The sequence below is a fragment of the Plectropomus leopardus genome, chromosome 24 (assembly GCF_008729295.1).
Source record: "Plectropomus leopardus isolate mb chromosome 24, YSFRI_Pleo_2.0, whole genome shotgun sequence".
Taxonomy (NCBI): domain Eukaryota; kingdom Metazoa; phylum Chordata; class Actinopteri; order Perciformes; family Serranidae; genus Plectropomus; species Plectropomus leopardus.
The window spans coordinates 13,960,713-13,979,788 of record NC_056486.1 but is presented as its reverse complement, the minus strand read 5'-3'; the positions used below and the strand labels follow the sequence as shown (position 1 = coordinate 13,979,788).

At 38.3% G+C, this 19,076-nt stretch overlaps 1 protein-coding gene across 1 annotated transcript in view; it reads right to left on the bottom strand.

The window, feature by feature from the left end:
* The window catches only part of scn1lab (sodium channel, voltage-gated, type I like, alpha b), a 42,013-nt gene extending 26,877 nt beyond the window's left edge, over positions 1-15,136 (bottom strand). The window contains exons 1-6 of the mRNA XM_042513208.1: positions 14,957-15,136; positions 7,020-7,339; positions 3,514-3,632; positions 3,135-3,224; positions 1,298-1,426; positions 452-543 (exon numbers count right to left, since the gene is read on the bottom strand). Of these exons, the coding sequence (XP_042369142.1) occupies positions 452-543; positions 1,298-1,426; positions 3,135-3,224; positions 3,514-3,632; positions 7,020-7,286 (697 nt within the window). The 5' untranslated portion in view covers positions 7,287-7,339; positions 14,957-15,136. The remainder of the gene's footprint in view (positions 1-451; positions 544-1,297; positions 1,427-3,134; positions 3,225-3,513; positions 3,633-7,019; positions 7,340-14,956) is intronic.
* Between the last annotated feature and the right edge of the window lie 3,940 nt (positions 15,137-19,076).

The following is a 19,076-nucleotide window of genomic DNA, read 5'->3' as shown; positions in this document are numbered from 1 at the left end:
ACCACTCACCAAATCACAACTTCTCCAAAAAACACACAACATTGAACAGGACATGCACAGGAAAAACAAGGTAAGGAGGAACCCTGCACACACAAGTGCTTGCCACCAGAAAATCGGCTTTTGCAATGTCTCATGCAAAAAGGAAAAAAAACAAATAGTGCACAAAATCTACTTGGAAATTCTCCCAATGCAAGAGTAGATTTCAACCAAAAAGAATTCTGCCTTAAAGGATGTGTCTAAAAGCCGAGAATCCTGTCAATCTGTGCAGATTGGAGCCAGATTCCAGCTTTTACTGGCCTTGGGACGAAGGCAGCATGAGGGACGGCGACAGGCGTCATAAGGCTTAGCTACAGTGAGATGAGCTGAGAGGGGGGGCAGGGGGTGTGCTTGGATGTTAGCCAGTTAGCCGATAGCATTTCATTAACCCTCCGGGCCTTGATGGCTCTCTCACCTGGGATCACTGATATAGTTTTCAAGGCTCGCAGAACCCTGAAGGTTCGCAGTGCTGAGACATTGCCCAGGTCCACAAACTCTGTGACATATCTGTAAGGGAAGGGGGAGGGGAAGGGAGGAGGAGGGGGGGGGGTTGGGTGGAGGGACGTTTCGGGAAAAGGTGTGGGACGCACGCGCACACGCACGCACAAATCAGGCACCCGCACACATGGCGTGACGAGACAAAAGGAGGGAGGGCGGGAGGGGGAAGAGGAGGGAACGGCAAATGGTCACGCACAGAGGACAAATGGCAGGAGTGCTGGCAGCAGGCGCGGGCGGCCTTACCTGGTATTACTGAGATAGTTTTCAAAGCTCGCAAAACTCTGAACGTGCGCAGAGCTGAAACATTGCCTAGGTTTACAAACTCTGTTATATACCTGCAGGATCAAATGCACAGTTACTACACAGCAAGACACAGGAGGACACCCATCACACGTGCACAACATCTGAGGAAAATCATGAGATACAGGAATCTCTGAAACAAGATTACAGTGTTATTATATTAGGAGACCAATTCATTCACAGTGTAACCCAATGCTGAGGGCTTTAGTTTTCTGATTCAAGCTGAAGTCAGTGAGGCGCGGGACAAATAAAGGCCAAGATACTCCACGCTTTGGGGGGCTCACATCCATTACAACAGAGCACATGATTTCAAAACATCCACATCTTCATTCTGTCCCTCTCACGTTCACTGGCTCTCACTGTAACAGGCTGCTGGGGCTGATTAACGTTAAAAGCATTTGGCCTCTTAATCTACGCCAGATCACGTTAAGCTGATCCTAACCGTGTTTGTCATGATACTTACGCCATGAGGATAACACTGAAATCCAGCCAGTTCCACGGGTCCCGCAGGAAAGTGAACTTCCCCACACAGAAGCCCCTGGCCAGGATCTTTATAAGGGACTCGAAGGTGTAAATCCCTGTGAATGTGTACCTGGGAGACAAGTGTGGGGAGAGAGGAGGACGAGACGCGCAGAGAGGAAGAATCATGCTGGTTAGGGGCAGCGCGGCAGACTCTCAGCGCTGGATTATGACATTATCTGTATCACTGCGTCCTCAAATCTCATTAGTCAACCATTTTCTTGATGGAGTCTTGATTATTACATTATCTCCAATATTTGCAGTGCTGATCTACTTTGATGGACAGTGGATCTGTGGTTCAGTTTCAATAATCTGTCAAATGCTTGCTGAGCCTCTACTAGTGTTAAATGTGTTGTTAGTTGGTGCTAATAATCTTTTGGCTGTCGTGCTTAGACACTGCATGTTTTAGTTGGCCATGCTGTTTTTTGTTTTGTATTAAAGACACATTTGACTGCTCAGAAATTGAATGAATGTGTGTGTTAGCGTCACATCTTTAAGGACAGCTTCATGGGGAACAAAGTGTCCTGCCAAAGTGTGTTTTGAAGGTAAAACCAGCTGCTGGAGGAGCTGCCTCACCTGGATGATAGTCGGTTCACGGCTTATTTTAGGACACCGGCTGCTTTGCCTAGGGGCCACTTTTGCAAAATGACAGGAGGCCAGGGGGGGCCAGTGGCAGCAGAACCATACATGTTTTTTCTCTCTGGGATTTTGGGTTATTTCTACGATTATTGGACAATTCTCAGAATGTATTTATTTTGTTTTATTTTGGCTTTTGCCTTTACTGGAGACAGGAAAGTTTAAGTGTGAAAGGGGGAGAGAGGGGACGACGTGCAGCGAAGGGCCAAGGCCGGAATCGAACCCGCTTTGAACATGAGGCGCCCGTTCTATAAACTGAGCTACTGGGTGCCCCACTTATGGATTTTAGGGCATTTCTAGGATTTTTGGATGTTTGTAGGATATCAGGACATTTCAAGAATTTTAGGACATTTCTTGACTTTTAGGACATTTAAAAGTCTTTAGGACATTTAAAAGTCTTTAGGACATTTCTGGGATTTTAGGACTTATTTAGGATTTTAGGGAAATTTCTAAGATTTTAGGATGTTTTCTAATGTTTTAGGCTGTTTCTCAAATTTTAAGATGTTTCTAGGATTTCAGGCCATTTCTAGAATTTTCGGATATTATCCACAGGCACTTTTTTGACAAACAAGCTCAATTTTGAAAGTGTTTTATGCACTCTGGTACCTTATGTATACTAAGAGCACAAAAGCAAATCCAGTGTCGGTCATTTTACATTTATCGTAAATTAGAAAATGGTTTGGGGCCGACCCGTCATCCTATCAGGGGTCAGATTTGGCCCGAGGGCCATAAGTTGAGCGTCACTGTTTTTAGAGGAGTTGGGCAAAATCACGGTTGGTAAAACACTGGTAAAAAGTTGAGGCTACAATGTCTTAAGATGTATCTTGAAGCTAAGAGTGACGATGGAAGTTAGTTATTATTAATATTAGTCGGATGTACAGACACCATACGCTTGATTACTTTTGGTACTGCGGAAATCATTCAAAGTAGATATAAAAGTGTCTTTTTTCAGATTTGTATGTTTTATCTCCAATAAGTGTAAATCATACTGAACCCAGCGTGTGTAACACAGATTTGACTGAGTTATGATGAGGAAGAAGTGGTTTTTAAAACAGGTTCAAAGGACGAATGACTGTGTTTTTCAATGTACCATTAAAAAAAATGCCTTGTGTTAGAGAGCAAAATGAGAGAAAATGCAGACTTACTCTACATTCTTGGCCCATTCTGGGGGATTACTGAGGGTCATGAAAGCACAGTTGGTCAGGATGGTGAACATGATTAACATGCTGAACAACGTAGAGACGAAGTCAAGGAGCAAAACTGAGCACTTGTGTTCTCAAACATTAATAATCACTGTACTCGTGCACAACAACCAAGCCTGACAGCTAACTAATATTTTCCTGTTCGTAGTAAAACATGTTTCTGTTACTCTGTAATTTAAAACGTCTTCCACTTCTCATCATGTCTGTGTGGAAAGTATAAACCAATTGTGACGTTTAGCCTCCATCATTTAAATCTCTCTTTTGTCTGATAAACCCTTTAATCCAAATCAAGCTGCGTCCGTAGCAAACTGTGAAAGGATATGAGTGTACTAAAACTCTTATAGCTATCCTCCTTAGAGGGTTGAAGGGGTTTAAGATGTACAAGGCAGGAGTGGCGTTGAAACGGAAGATTGCCTTCCCGCGATTCAATACTATGAAGGTCTGAAAGAGAGAAACAGAACAAAATGTGTTAAAATCTGTATCACACAAAGCATTGGCTACTTTTTCTTTAGAAATCATTTTTAGGGAAAAAAAGGTCTTTTTTTTTTTAAAGAAAAAAAAAGCCAAAATATTTTAATGAAGAAAAAAAAAATCACCAAAAAATACTTTAAAAAAAGGTGACAAAGAAGAAAGAAACTGCCTATGTTTTAAAAAGAAAACATGCCTTCCAAATCCGAGGTATTTGGAAGGCATTTCTGTAAAAATTGACAGTAAAATAAATACAAAATACAGTCATTTAAAGTTGTGTGCCTCTCTCGTAAGCCAAAAGTGCTTAAAAATGATTTGACGAGCCTAGTGGTCAGACATGAAGGCAGAGACAGATGAACAAATGAACAAAAATAACCAAAAAGCTACATTTCGTCATCAGCTTAAAAACAAACAAATTTATCGTTATGTTTCAATAATGTCATTTAATTTATTACGCACAAGAAATTTCCATACATTTTCCAAATCTTTCAATAATTTTGACTAATTCCACCACTTTTCCAGGCCTGGACAATGTAATTGTGAATTTCCATGTCTTTTCCAGATTTTCCACGACTGTGGAAGCTCTGTATAACTGTTCCTGTTGACCTTTTTAGCGCCAGTGACGTACGCAGCAACAATATGTAATGTAAAGAGGGCAGTGAACGGCCACATGTCTCTACTGTCCACTTGTGTTCGGATCACTGAAACGCATGTTCACGCCAGGTGTAAACAGGCTCGTAGTGTCTGCTCATCACTGCGATTAGTCATAAGAGCAGAGCAGACTGAGCTGGCTATTGGTGCTGGATGAGTCCACCTCAGGCGGGACATGTTGGCGCTGCAGATCAACTGGCACAGCAGCTCAGATTAGCATTTAGCACCTCTGTTGGCTTTAAAGGCTCTGGCTTGGCTGAGCACATGACTGCTGAGATGGGTTTTACACCTCGCCTGTTGTCTAATGTAGTAAAGAATTAGTCATTCCACTACAAAGTTGTTACCAGAAATATGCTGATCTTTTACTTATTCAAAAGCAGCAACGCTACGATGTAAAAATATGTTCCAAGGCTCTAAATTCATGATTGTGCTTGTTTCATTGACTAAAGTTAGATTATTCTCAGTGGTAGAATGTAATGAAGTACATTTACTCAAGTACTGTACTTAAGCATGAATTTGAGGTACTTATACTTTACTTGTTATTTTATTGCTGCTCTATAATTTTACTCCACTACATTTCAGAGGGAAATATTGTACTTCACTACATTTATCTGACAGCGAGAGTTTTGCATAAAAAAAAATCAAGAGTTTGTTAAATATGTTCTGTTATAAATTAAATTACCAAAGAGTTTATGCAAAGTCCAGATGCAACAATTAGTAAATTAATAAAGCAGTCGATTCAAAGAAAATTAATTGAAAACTATTTTGATGATCATTTAAGACTTTTTCTATTTATTTATTTATTTTGAGTTTGGGGGTATTTTTTCTGTTTTTATTTTGAATTCAATTGTTTCAGTTTTCTTTTAAATAATTTTGACTTTTTTTTGGCTATTTTCTTGTTTTTAATAATGAGGGGTTTTTGGATTTGTGTGCTCTTTTTTTATTTTATTTATTTATTTTTAAAAGATTTTCCTGCATTGGGTACTTTTACTTTTTAAGAAAGCACATTTACTTATATACTTTAATTCAGGAACTATTTTCTCCCCTCTGCAGGAGTGAAGCACCTGAGAGTTATCAGCCATCAGGAGAAAACAAAGGAACCTGAGGAGCAGGGTGCGGCTCTCAGACACACCTGACTGCAGTGCAGCTTTTGTGGGAATCTTTTCCCTTTTTTCTCCCCAGTTGTTCTTCCACAGTGTAGGTTAGAGCAGCTTTTCCCGAACCTCTCCACCTCTCCTCGAGAACCACTTGTCCTGCATGTTTGAGATCTCTCCCTGCTCCAACACAGCTGATTCAATAGAAACTCGTTACGAGCTCCCGAGGCGGACTGATAACGAGCTGCTCTTTTAATTCAGCTGTGCTGCAGCAGAGAGAGATCTAAAACGTGCAGGGCGTGTGGTACTCGAGGCTGGCTTTATTACTTTAGTTTGAGTAGGTAGTCCAGTTAAAAACTGACGACTGACACAAAAACACACACATATATATATATATGTGTGTGTGTAGTGTGTGTATATATATATATATATATATATATAACAATAAAAGGACATCAGTGTAACATAGCGGTAAATGTATTTTCTGTAGCTGACAATGTCACATAGCTTTAATATGTGTTGACACGTGACAACAATTTGGTTGTTTTTGTGTATTTGTTCATCACGAAAAGTTCCTTCATTTTCTCCCCGCATTCTGTCTCTTTTCATGACTGCCCACTAGACATGTCAAATCATTTTAGGCACTTTTGGCTTAGAGAGAGGCATTAACTTTAAATGGTGCATTTTGTATTTATTTTAGAGAAAATATGCCTTCTAAACCTGTGGGCCCGTTGTTTTGAACGGCATTTTTCTTTTAAAAAATTTGACTTTAATCTTTGTCTTCTTCTTCTTCTTCTTCTTCTTCTTATTTAAATCTCTTTATTTTGCCGTTTTTGCTTTTCCTCATCACATTTTTTGGCATTTTGTTTTCTTTGAATTGCTGTGGTGAGTTTTTTTTTTTTTTTTACTTCTTTTTTAAAATAGATTTTGGACAATGTTTTTTTTTCTTCACTCCAATTTTTTGGGCAATTTTCCACTTTAAAATTGTTTTTTTTTCCTTTCTTTTTTTTTTTAATTGTCAATTTTCTTTTTTTTTTTTGGTAAAAAATATTTCTAAAAACCAAAACATTTATGTTTTTTAAAAATTCTGCATTTTCCCCCCTGTCATACACACACACACACACACATATATATATATATATATATATATATATATATATATATATATATATCACATTTTAGATTTGTATAGGGGAGTACTTTATAGAAGAAAATATTTGCATTAAGATGATCTGAATTTATATCTGCCCACAGTGAAAGACAGGAGGTTAATGTATTCAGTTGCTACCTTTCCTCAGCAGCAGTTTGTCTTGTGTGGGAGAAATATGCTACATCTGCCCATGTGTTTCCTTAAAATAACTCGTTGAGAGCTTCGGCCAATTAACTTTAAGCTTTTAGTGGCTAAATAGCTTTGAATGCAAAGTACAGTGCTGTAATGAATAAAACTCCCTGCTTGAGTCATGCCATAATTGAGGGCTAAATCCGTACACATAATGATGCTTTAAGGGCAGCACAATCACGAACATGTCCTCCAACATATCCTTTCACATACGTTTCAGTGTTTTCCTCTCTGAAGATGGTGTGGAAAGGATTATTGAGTGAGTTTGAAACAGACCTTCTGATTGCTGTAGAAGGGGTCCATGTCCTCCAGAGGGGTGGACACCAGGTGGGGAGGGATGTCCCCATAGATGAAGGGGAGAGATTTCCCCGCCTCCAGGTCACTGTTAGGCTTGGGCCCATTTTCATCGTCGCTGTCGATGCGGCGCTCCACCCGTGGTCTCCGGGCCTCCTCCTCGGCGATGCGCCTCTCGATGGCGGCCAGCGACTCGGGGACGAAGGGGCGGAAGCTGTCAGGTCCGGGCGGTACAAGCAGCTGTGCCATCTTGTCATCCTGCTCCTTCAGAGGGCAGCGAGGGGCTCAGCTGGGGCAGAGAGCTGCGGGGAGAAGGGGGCGAGGGGAAATGAGTCAGCAGAGAAAACCTAGAGTCGTTTTAAGGGGAACAACCTTGAGACTATTTATACGTCTATTTGTATCTGCTGGGAACAACAATTTTTGAGATTGGTCCAGAAACAGGCTGAAATATAAGAGTAATTGGCATTTGTGCACTTTCAGTAACATCAAAACTTTTTTCAAAGTGATAGGTTCAGATTGTTATTTTAAATTATGAAAAGTATCCCTACAGAGATAGATCTCTCCTATTTGTTTATCCAGAAACAGCACTGAATTCACCATCTCCGAACCCACCATACTCCAACTGAATAAATATCAATTTTATCACAATGACAAATCTACCTGCTCATTCTGTACAACATGAACCACAAAGTATTAGTATTTATTGATGCCTTCCATTCATTTGTACAAGATTTTGTTCGTGTTTTACAAGAACAGCAAGACCATATGTTATTTCATTCATCTGATTAAGAAATACAGTCACAACTTAGGAAATTGGTTAATTGCATGACGGAGTGAATGTTTTCAGGAGGGTGGTTAAAAGGGTATTTCTTAACCTGGAAATACCTTCAGAATGGCAGTACAGTAAATGCTGTAAAAAGACCTTGAGACCTTGTTTTTCAACAATCGCCGAGTTTTTATCTTTTCAAAGCATCAGATGCTCAGCTCTGTGAGGGGAATGTAAGAGTAATACACGAGTAAAATGAGATGGAGGCAGCAATGCTACGTATTCCCTGTCTGTGAAGGGTTTCAGAGTGGGAGACACTCACTTATTCTTACATAATTCATCAAGCTTTATAAGTGTTTTTTTTGGACTCTGCGATAGGGACAAAACCATATACCACAATACGTACAAAAAAATATCTCAACATCAATATTGCGACAATATTACAGGGTTGACTTTTGGTGCTTTTGCAAAATATTTTTAAAAATGACATTTTTGTCATAGTATCCACATTCTCATATGCTCATTTTTTGTGAGCGTGTGGACTGTATGCACGCCCGCTGCACGTTAATCTTTTGTTCCACACTTTAGTCCATCCCAAAACACTGCAGTCAAAGGAGCCACCATCTTCGTTTTGAGTTGAATATTAAACACATATTCACATTTTTTCCACTGAAACACAATGTCAGCAATAAGAGGATCCTCCCATTTACTGCTGGAGGCTGACACGACCCGTCAATTGTACTGGAAATAGAGTTGCGTGCACATTTATTTGAGGCGGCTGTCTGTGAACGTCCATTGTGGAGAGTATGTCTGAGCCTTAAGTGTGTAAAGGCAAATAATATAACACCTTAAACAGTGTGGTAAGTATTTTCTACTTAAATTTACTTTTGTATTATCTTATCTATATCTGATTTACAGAAGGCTTGGAAAGATAAGGCTACTAAGGCTACTATCTGTTTGGACCTTGTCATAACTCATTAAAAAGAGAATTAAATAATAATAATTGTAGTCATAAATAATTATAATAATTTCAGAACTGTTGATTCATGAATGCTGGGATATTTGCTGAGAGGAAGTGATGTCACAAAGTAGCTAAGTAAGTAAAATAAGAAGGAAGAAAAGTGTTTTCTGTCATCTCACAGGCTGTTTTAGTGACGCACCTGTGCAATACTAAAATTGTACTGACTTATTAAGACTTGCGTTATGAATTTTACATAAAAATGACTCATGCACTCGGCCATGCATTAGACCACTGTGTTAAATTGCCGTAACATTTACATAAAGAGGCGGATGTATGAAACTGGTTCAAAAGAAATATGACCCTATATGCGTAATGCCTTCATATTTTAACTATCCACTCCCTGTATAATAATAAAATGCCTTTCTATAGGTGACACAAGCATGTGGACATTTCGGAGGTAATACAGAGATACATTTGAAAGGCTGAACTACCAATTTGCCTTACTGCATAACACAACAGCTTTTTATAACCGCTGACAAGAATTCACATCACAATCATGATGTGGGAAAACGAGTTTAAAGGCACATTCATGCGTTTGTTTTCTCCGCGTGTCACGCTGACCGCCGGGTGAATGTTTCAATCAAAGCAGCGAGAGGTCGCAGGTAGGGCAGAGGCTTTACAGAGGCAGGAAATATGGGGGTCTGACACTGGCGGCATGCCTTCAGCTGATTTACAGGGACACAGAAACATGAGAAAAAACACTCTCAGTAAACATAATGACGCCACTTCGCCCTATTTATTGTTCCGTCTAAATCTACTTACACTGCTCCATGATTAAAGGGATTCTGGAGTAAGCGGATGTCCTTTCATTGCATAATCAATTGATGGATTGGCTTGAATTAGAAAAGAAAAGAACTGTAAACCATTTATCTATCACGCCCAGAAGCCTGTCATGCTCCCACAGGAAATAGTGGGACAAACAAAAAAACCCTGGTGGGCCAGTATCAGCCTCAAAGGTGGGGCTTGTTCCTCTCGGGATACTGCCGTGGCCCAGAAAACAGGAGCCTCCCCCCGGCAGAATTGCAAAAGTGATGTCTCCCTGAAATGTAGGAACAGAGACAGCCCTGCAACTTCTTTTCTTTTAAAAAGCAGGGGTAGAGCAAGACACAAATTTAAGCTATTTTGACATTCAGCCCGCGCAACAGCAGCAAGCCATTCAAGGGAGAGTCTGGAGCGCAGGGTCATCACAGGAGTACAGTGACGCTTCGATATGATCTAAATATGAGTTCTTTTAGATGTTATGTCTAACAATACCACACCGTACGCAAACTCATTCATAAGCTCTAATTTTAATTTTTGAATTAACCCACTGAAACTTGACAATTTTTTTTTTTTTGAATGGGAAGAAGGCAGTGAGCAACAAGAGAGGAAATGGCCCAAACATTAGCAAGAAATTAGCAAAAAAATAAAAAATAAAAAAAATACAATAAAAAATATAGTTATATATTTATAATATTGTATATTATAATATAGTTATATAGTTTTCCCTTTTTCCTACAGCTTTTCTCCCAAGCTTTTTTAAAAATTAATTAATCTTTTTTTTTTTTTTTTTTTTTGCATTTTTTGAAACATTTACTACCAAATTGCCCATTGCCTTTTTTCCTATGTATTTGAAAAAATCACAACATTTTGCTCAGCATCCAAAAGTTCAAAATACTTGTGAAAGGCAAGCAGCACAAGGAAAGGTTAAACATTCAACCATATTATTTATATACCAAAACCCACATAATAAAACATTAAATTTGAACTGTTTCTTGCTGAGAGCACAACAGATAAGTAACATGACTAATAAACTCTGGTGAACCACTCATAACATCCATTACTGCTGGACTGGAGGCTCATAAAAAGCCACAGTAACCAGCTAATGTCTTGTTTCTAAGAATTCATCAGGCCTAAACTGTGAATTAATTGTGGCTTCTCCCATAGGGGACTCTCATGAAACACATCTGCCTGTGTCCCAAAGACTGCCCCGGGACCCAGAGTCATGATGTGTGGCCTGACAGGCTGTCTGGCATGAGCTGCCGGGTGATGGTGGTGGTGGTGGGAGGGGGGTTGGGAGTCTGTAGGCCCAACATCCACACCCACCTCTGAGCTCAGCTATCAGCGCGGTTATCCCTGGAGCCAAATATAACATGACAGACTGAAAACATATAGGGACGGCTGACATTTCTGCACTCATGTATCCTGCCACTGAGAGGAATCACAGTATCTATGAAACCTGGTTCACATATCGCATCCACAGAGTAAATGTTAGCATTGTACATTTCTACACACCGTGGATATGTTACGTTTGTATGTTATTGTGTAGCGAATACCTTAAAACTTGCGGTTTCTTCATGTTTTAACAACGCTGTGGTTAACATGTGACGTGGGTATGGTTAAAGGATCTTGCTTTGGCTTGAAATACCCACTTTGGGGACACTAAAAAAGAAAAAGAGCGTTATCGCTGTTAAAAAGCAACTGCTCTTTGTGGCAGGAAACGCAGCAAGAGACAACAGCTTTTGTGTTTCAATTCCAGGAGGAAATGCAACTTTAACCTGGTGAAAAACAACTGTTTTACATGTCTCAACCTCAGCAGGAGGTGCAGCAGTGTCTTGGTAGGAGACAACTGCTTTTGCAGTGATGTCTATGTGAAAAACAAACGCTTTTTCTGACACCATCCTGGCAGTCGACACAGAAATGTCTGAGAAAGAGACAACCACTTTTTGTGGCACTATCTCAGCTGGAAATGCAGTGATGTCTCGTTTAAAAAAAACAAGAAAAAAAAACTTTTTATGGTACTTTCCTTACAAAAAACACAGCGATGTTTGCTAAAAAAACAATTGCTGTTCGTGGAACTATTGCAAGAAACAGTGATGTCTGGGTAAAAAACAACTGCTTCATGCTACTATCATCATTGAAAAAATGTTGAAAAGTAAATTAAAAAAACATTCACATTTGGATGGACATCAGTTGTCTCGCACAGGGTTGAGATGCCTTTCGCAAGTATTTAAACCTTTGGAATGGGATTTCTTTCAAAAACATGGCAAAAAAGGCTGTCAGCAACTCGGTATGAAATGTAGCAAAAATTGCAAAAAATAAAATACAATAAATTACTTAAAAGGTGATAAGAAAATGACATTAAACTTCACTTAAAAAAAAGAAAATTATGAAATGACTATGTAAAAATGATAGGAAAACTATATTGCAAACATTTTAATTATATATTTAAAATTAGATTACAGAAAAAATGTGTTATTTTTACGTTATTTCAGCACCTTTTCATGTAATTTTCTGCTTTTTTTCCGGTCATTTTCTTACAACTTTTCACACATTTCTTGCTGATTTTTGGGGTCATTTATTGTTAAGTTGCTCACTGCCTTCTGTCCATGTTTTTAAGAGAACTCAAGCAAATCTTCCCATGTTTTGAAGGGGTTAAAGTAGCAATCGGTGTGCACCTCTCCACAGCAGTCCTGCCTGCTCACAGCTTTGTCTCCACAGACAGATGTTTCTCTGTCCATGGTGCTAAAGCAGGAGAGCAGCTGCCTCCCGGAGCAAACACCGCGTGGAAACAAAGCACCAGACAACAACAAACCTCTCTCTGGAGTGTCCCCGAGCTACACATTTGCTCTGTTTCTGCTAAAGTTGCCCACATTTCATGAGAATAACCACAATTTTAGTTGACATGGAGTCAAAGGGCGCTGCTGTTACAGGAGAGGAGCACTGAGAAATAAACGGTTGCCTTAGAAACCAAAAGGAAACCATGCTTATATATTTGACATTTGACTACAATTACAGTTTATCTCTAACACACATATACATTAGTTTCTCCTTATCGAGTTCATGGTGACCTTAAAGCACTTTGAGGGCGTTTTCCTCTCCTATGTCACCTGTGATAAGCTTTATATTTGCTGTATTGATTTTCTCACTTACACATAGAGGCTAGCATGAAAGTATGCAGCTATTAGCTTCTTTGGCTAATTAAAAATCAGAAATAAAGAGACGACGGTGTCACCTTAATTGTCTCGCTTTCAGCACGAGCCGAGGGGGCCGCGGCAGCTGTCGCCATGTTGATGATGTCTCCGCGTTTTCTCAGGGGCTCCGGAAAAAAACGACACTTTTTTTTTTGTATTTTGCCTCAAACCTGTCGGATAAACAGCGGACGTCATGTCCTCCGCGGCTCCTTCCAGATACGCCGCCAGCAACACGACGACACCCGGGGAAAAAAACCGGAGAGCCGCGGACACACCGGCGAGAGACCGACCGAGGTTGACGCTTTCAAACGCTTCGGCGGCGGCAGCTGCCACCCATCAACATCCCCTGAAACCTGTGGTGCCCAAACTGAGGTCCGGGGCCCACAGGGGGTCCTTAACTCTGGTTCAAATGGCTCCAAACAAAACCAGAAGTGTTTTCATTTACTAATTTCCGACTTGTTTTCTCCTCACTTCCATACTCAATATACTTTTAGGGACTGTTCGTTATTTAGGCTCTGAAAGGGGAGGAGGTGGTGCAAAACTGGGGAGGCACTTTAAATATTTTATTAAGTAGGCGACTGGAGGGAGTTTTTTATTTGGTTTAGGGGAGGGAAAATCGCATATTAATGGGTGCATTTTAACTCTTTCAAACCTGTGCAAACTGGCTTGTTTTCTTTTTGTTACATGGAAAGATAAGAAACTAAAATTTGAAAGTTATGAGTAAAAGGTTACAAGTAAATCAACACTTTTCAACCAAATCTAGATGTAGTTTACGTGTCGGCAAAGTTGTCATTTTGACATTATGTTTTGCTGGGTGGACAGATCCCACAAATGGTGTTTAAAGGCATGTTTTCTTTTAAAAAATCCCAAATCACACCATTTGTCATGACTAGAAGCTGTGAAATATGGTTATTTAAGGTGGTGGGAGGATGAAGGAAAATATTTGTAGCTTCCTAGAGGGTCATGATATAAACATTTTTTAAAAAAGAGTTGTCACACGAGCCACCCCTTATTCTAACAAGTAATGAACAGTCCCTTAGTTAGTGCATATGGTTTATTTTGGCAAAACTTGAAATAAGACAGGTAGAATAAAGTAATTTTGCTCAAATACCACTATTTTTAGAGTAGATTTGGTTTTGTGTTTTTCTGACAGAAGCGTTTGTCCCTCATAATGTGTTCAACGACTTTTAGAAATTGAAAATCCAACAATAATTCGTTTTTACAGTTTCTGGCTATAATAATTGGTGTCATTTGGGAGATGTTTACAGAAAACATGCTGGCATGTTTCATGTGTCTGCCTCCCCCTTTTTTTGCACCACCCCCTCCTCTCTCATAAATAACGAACAGTCCCTAATTTCCCCATTGTGTTACGCTTGTCTCCTCACTTCCATTTTCCACATACTTTTACACAATTAAACACTGAACAAGCAACTGGAGTGCCCTCATATCAGGGTCGTATTAAATGTGAAATATGTAAAACTATACGTGTATTTGGCCTCACTGACGTACAAGAAGTCCCACCATGAGACACTCGGTGTGTCTGAATGAGTCTGGGCGTGTCCTTGCCAGATGTGTCTATTGCTTGTAATCAATCCCCCTTTCGAGAAAGCAACTGGCTTACCAAAAATAGAAACAGACCTTTTCTGTCACCTCACTCGACTTTTTCTATATAAAACATCTGTAAATGTGCCTGAACAGGAAACATTTTCACACAAATTTGACCCTTTTCTCCTGCCATCACGTCGGGGGTCGCTTATATTTGAATCCCATGTTGTTTGTCACGACGTGGAGGTTATTTTCGTTCATTTTGGTCATTTGAAAATAAAGGTGAACGTGTCAGTAATACTCAGACGGTCCATATAATAAGGTAATTGAAGGGAAGACAAATATTATGCGTTATTAAAACGATAATTTTGGAGGGAAACAGCCTGAAAAAAATATCTGTTGCACCGTGGTTGTGTGGACCTATCACGCGCGCAATTAGCGGATTAATATCAAAGATAAAAATGTCAAAAACGGTTTTAAACCGCTCATACGTTGTTTATTTTGTAACTAATAATAACAAATATAACAGAAAACGTGTTATTTAAATTTAGCTAATAATTAACCCGAATATTTTTCAGTCAAAGGCAGCTGTCACATTGACATGGCTGAGAGACCCTTCTCCAAAGATACTCACCACCATTACGGTGCCCCGCAGGTGGGGACCCTGAAGGTAGAGCCCATATCCCGAAGAATAATCCTTTTGTTTAAGCGGATAGCCTGGCAATTCAAGTTTAAAACGCTTGTCTCCTTTTGAGAAATCCCGTCCGGGGCTTGATGGATTATCATTTAATAAGCGCTCCTTTGATTTTTTTTAGCCGCCCTTGCCATGGAGAAATCAATCCGCGCTTCCGGTTGGATAGACTCGGAATGAAGGTCCAGATAACTGCGGCTGTGACAAGATGGCCTGGATGTACACTTCCAGAAAACATCAGAGTCACAGGGGACGGACAGCAACCTGTTGGTAGTTGTTACAATACATTAATTATAACATAAAACCGTATTTTTTAGGCAGACTGGATTAATCATTATTTAATAGGCCTATTGAACTATATTTAATTAATAGCTACTTTATTTTGGTAGTTACTAATCATCACTTCCTTCAGATTATTACCCTACTTAATTACACTAATATCTCTGTTTTATATTTTTTTGCGATTTAAATGTTGCCTATTTTTTTAAAAAAAAAAAAAAAAAAAAAAAAGAATATAGTTGTTTTGTTACAGAATGCATGCGTGCTTTTTCAAGTTTTTTTTTTTTTATCAGTGGAATATCAGTCGTACATGGGAAAAGTTGAGCAAAACTTAAGGTAAAAGCTGTTATTATTTCATTTTCTATATAAAATGATTGAATGGAGAGAACAAAAATAAATAAATTTATAGACTACTTATTAAAAACTTTTGGTTTTTAATAAAGATTGAGGTGTCAGGAGGTTGGCACGCGCGCGCTCACGTGGACACTTCCTCTGGTTTGTTTTGAATGAATGCCATCTGCCGGACAGTCTGTGGAATTACACCCAAACACGGTGACATTAAAACGACACTGTGGAATTAAGCTCTTTCTTCTGTAGTTAAAACTATTGTAGTCTAAGAAAATCAGAAAGGTGTAAATAAAAGAAAAAAGAAAAATAAATTGATAATTATATTATATTTATTAATATAACGATGATCGTTTTCATACTACTAATAATAGTAATAATGATTATTATTTGTAGTAGCAGTATTTTACAAAACAAAACTTAAGTTAAAGCTGTTATAATTATTTTTTTCTAAATAAAATAATAGAACAAAAAAGTTAGATTTATAGACTACATATTCATATTTTTCATACTACTACTAATACTGCTACTGGTACATACTACTACTACTACTACTACTACTAATAATAAAATAATAATAATAATTATCATTATCTTTTTTATTATTATTATTAGTAGTAGTATAGTAGTATTATTAGTATTATTATTCCTTTCCGATTGATTTCACAATGTAGTTTTAATGTCAACCTGTGTGGCTGTAATTTTACAGATTGTCCCAGCAGATGGCATTAATTCAAAAGAAAACCACAGAAAGGTGTCCATGTGAGGGAGCGCACGCGTGCCCAGCATCCTGATACCTCAATCTAATATTATTATTTTAATAAACTTATTATTAATTATTTTATTATCACTTTTTTATGATTTTTTTTATTACAGGAGGACGGGAAGAACTTAATTTCAATGTGGTCACCGTGATGATTTTTCAGATGGCATTAATTTGACATACAAATTAGTTTCAACTACAGAGTTTTGTAACTACAGGAAGAACTTAATTCCACAATGTAGGTTTAATGTCACCGTGATTGGGTGTAATTTCACAGACTGTCCAGCAGATGGCATTCATTCAAAACCGCAGAAGGTTATTATTATTATTATTATTATCATCATTATTATTATTATCATTATTATTTAATAATAAACACATTATTATTATTATTATTATTATTATTATTATTATTATTATTATTATCATTATTATTATTATTATTATTATTATTATTATTTATTATTATTATTATTTTTTTTCATTACACCTTTCTGATTTCCTTAGACTACAGTAGTTTTAACTACAGAAGGAAGAACTTAATTCCACAATGTGGGTTTAATGTCACCGTGATTGGGTGTAATTTCACAGACTGTCCAGCAGATGGCATTCATTCACAAAAAAACCGCAGGAGTGGTGAAGGGATGACGTATTTTTGTAGGCCAAACAGGAAGTTACAATCGCACTGGTTCCTTCGTCAAAAACCTTATGGGATTTTCGATTATCGCCAAAAATAAGCTCTGTGACGAACGTAAATTTATGAGACTTAGACATTTTTTCAGCATGATAATCTGCAGAGATGAACACCACTTTTGTGTGTTTTGAAGCGTAAATAAAATCGCCAGAAGCAAAAAGCTATTGTTAGGCTATAAACCATAAACGAACTACATCGTGGTCGCACGACTTAAACGTCACAACTACAAACCGTAAAACAGATAGAGGCACAGTCTGGCATCCTCTGGCAGTGGGACATTTCTGCAGCTTTGGCAGACAGTGTTTATCAGCTGCAGCCTCCCATGGCACTCTGGAAGCATCTCGGTACTAGCAGGACAAATACTGGCATTTATTTCATTATTAGAGGGTTATTTAATGTTCTTATTTTTATATATTTTTTATGTGCCTATTTTGCTTACAGAGACATGTTAATCACAAAAGACTGACAAACAAGTTATTATTTTTTAAAATGATCATTATTCTTATTATTTTTTTAAATTCAAATGTGTGTGGTGACTGTTTAATAAACCAAATGTCAAGGCACCTGAGGCCAAACGGTAGAAGTATTAAAATATTTCCCAGTTCATAGTTAAAACTTATTTAATGTGCTTGTTTTTCCCCTCTGTCACCTCATCGGATATTGATAGAAAAAAACTCTCTAATGCACAAAAAACTGTACACTGACACAGTCAATACCTCTCAGACACAGCCTGTCATACTCCAACACGCTCTCTCTCTACACAGACTTTTCATTTTTGACTTGACCCTGGCAAAAAAATAAACTTTCCCCGTAAATAAAGCTCCACCCGGTGTGGGATTCTGGTACTGCATGTGTTAAAACTCAAAAGCATAAACTAAAAAATCAATTACAAAAGCCACAAAAGTGGCTCCAAAGACGTGTAAACATGCAACCAATTTTTCCGGTTCTATTTTTTAGTTGATATTTCCATTTAGAGTATTTGAGTTGCAGACGTGTATTCATTTCTAGATATCTAATAATATTAAAACTGAGTACATTTTACATGATGTAACTGATTGCCATAAATATCTGGCCCTCGTGTGTAAGTACTCTGTAAAGAAAAATCAAAAAACGATGATAACGTGCCTGCCAATGCCACCAGAGGAAAGCCACTGCTGCTGCCTTTATCCTCAATGATTTATAATATAAAATATAATATATAATATAATAAATATAATACCATTTCCACACAGATTGAGCTATAGAGCCACTATTAAGTCCCGTCTTTGTGGTTTTCCTTTGCTTGGAGGGAAAGGAGCTCCTGAATGTCGTTGTTTTAAAGATTTGCAGACATTAATGGCGCTAACTGCTTTTTAAATCTCTCATGGTGGGTCACACGCGTACCACATGATCTCATGCTGCCATGTTGTCGTAAACATCACATTTTGTTACTCACATTAAACACTTTCTAATCAGTATGCATTCTGTTTATTAATTTATACAATTGCGCGCACACCCCCCACCCCCCCACCCACGTCTATTTACACAATATATTTCATTTCTTTAAATATAGTTAAGAACAGAAACATTCAAATTAGCTGTTAAGTGTTGCATTGTATAAAATACAGTGGCAAACATTTAAAAAATGCATAAAAACAATTGTGAACAGCACTAGATTTAAAAAGTGACATTTATATCCAGTACAGCAAGTTTTCTAATCTGTGCAAAAGTTTGCAAATCCCATGAAAGTTCAGTAGACTGTTCAGGCGTTGGACAGGTCGAGTTAGGCTTTAGCAACTTTTGTTCTACATCTGTGCCCGAGAAGAATAAAAAAAAACACCCAGTGCTCTGCTGGAAACGTGTTGTTTTTTTTTCTTACCTAGTACGTTATCTCTGTATCTTTCCACTGAAGGACTCAGGGGACTAAATGACGCCCAGGCTTTAGATGACAGCAAAGTGTTCAATAAGGGTAAAGTCAACTCTGCAGAAATGATATGAAAGTC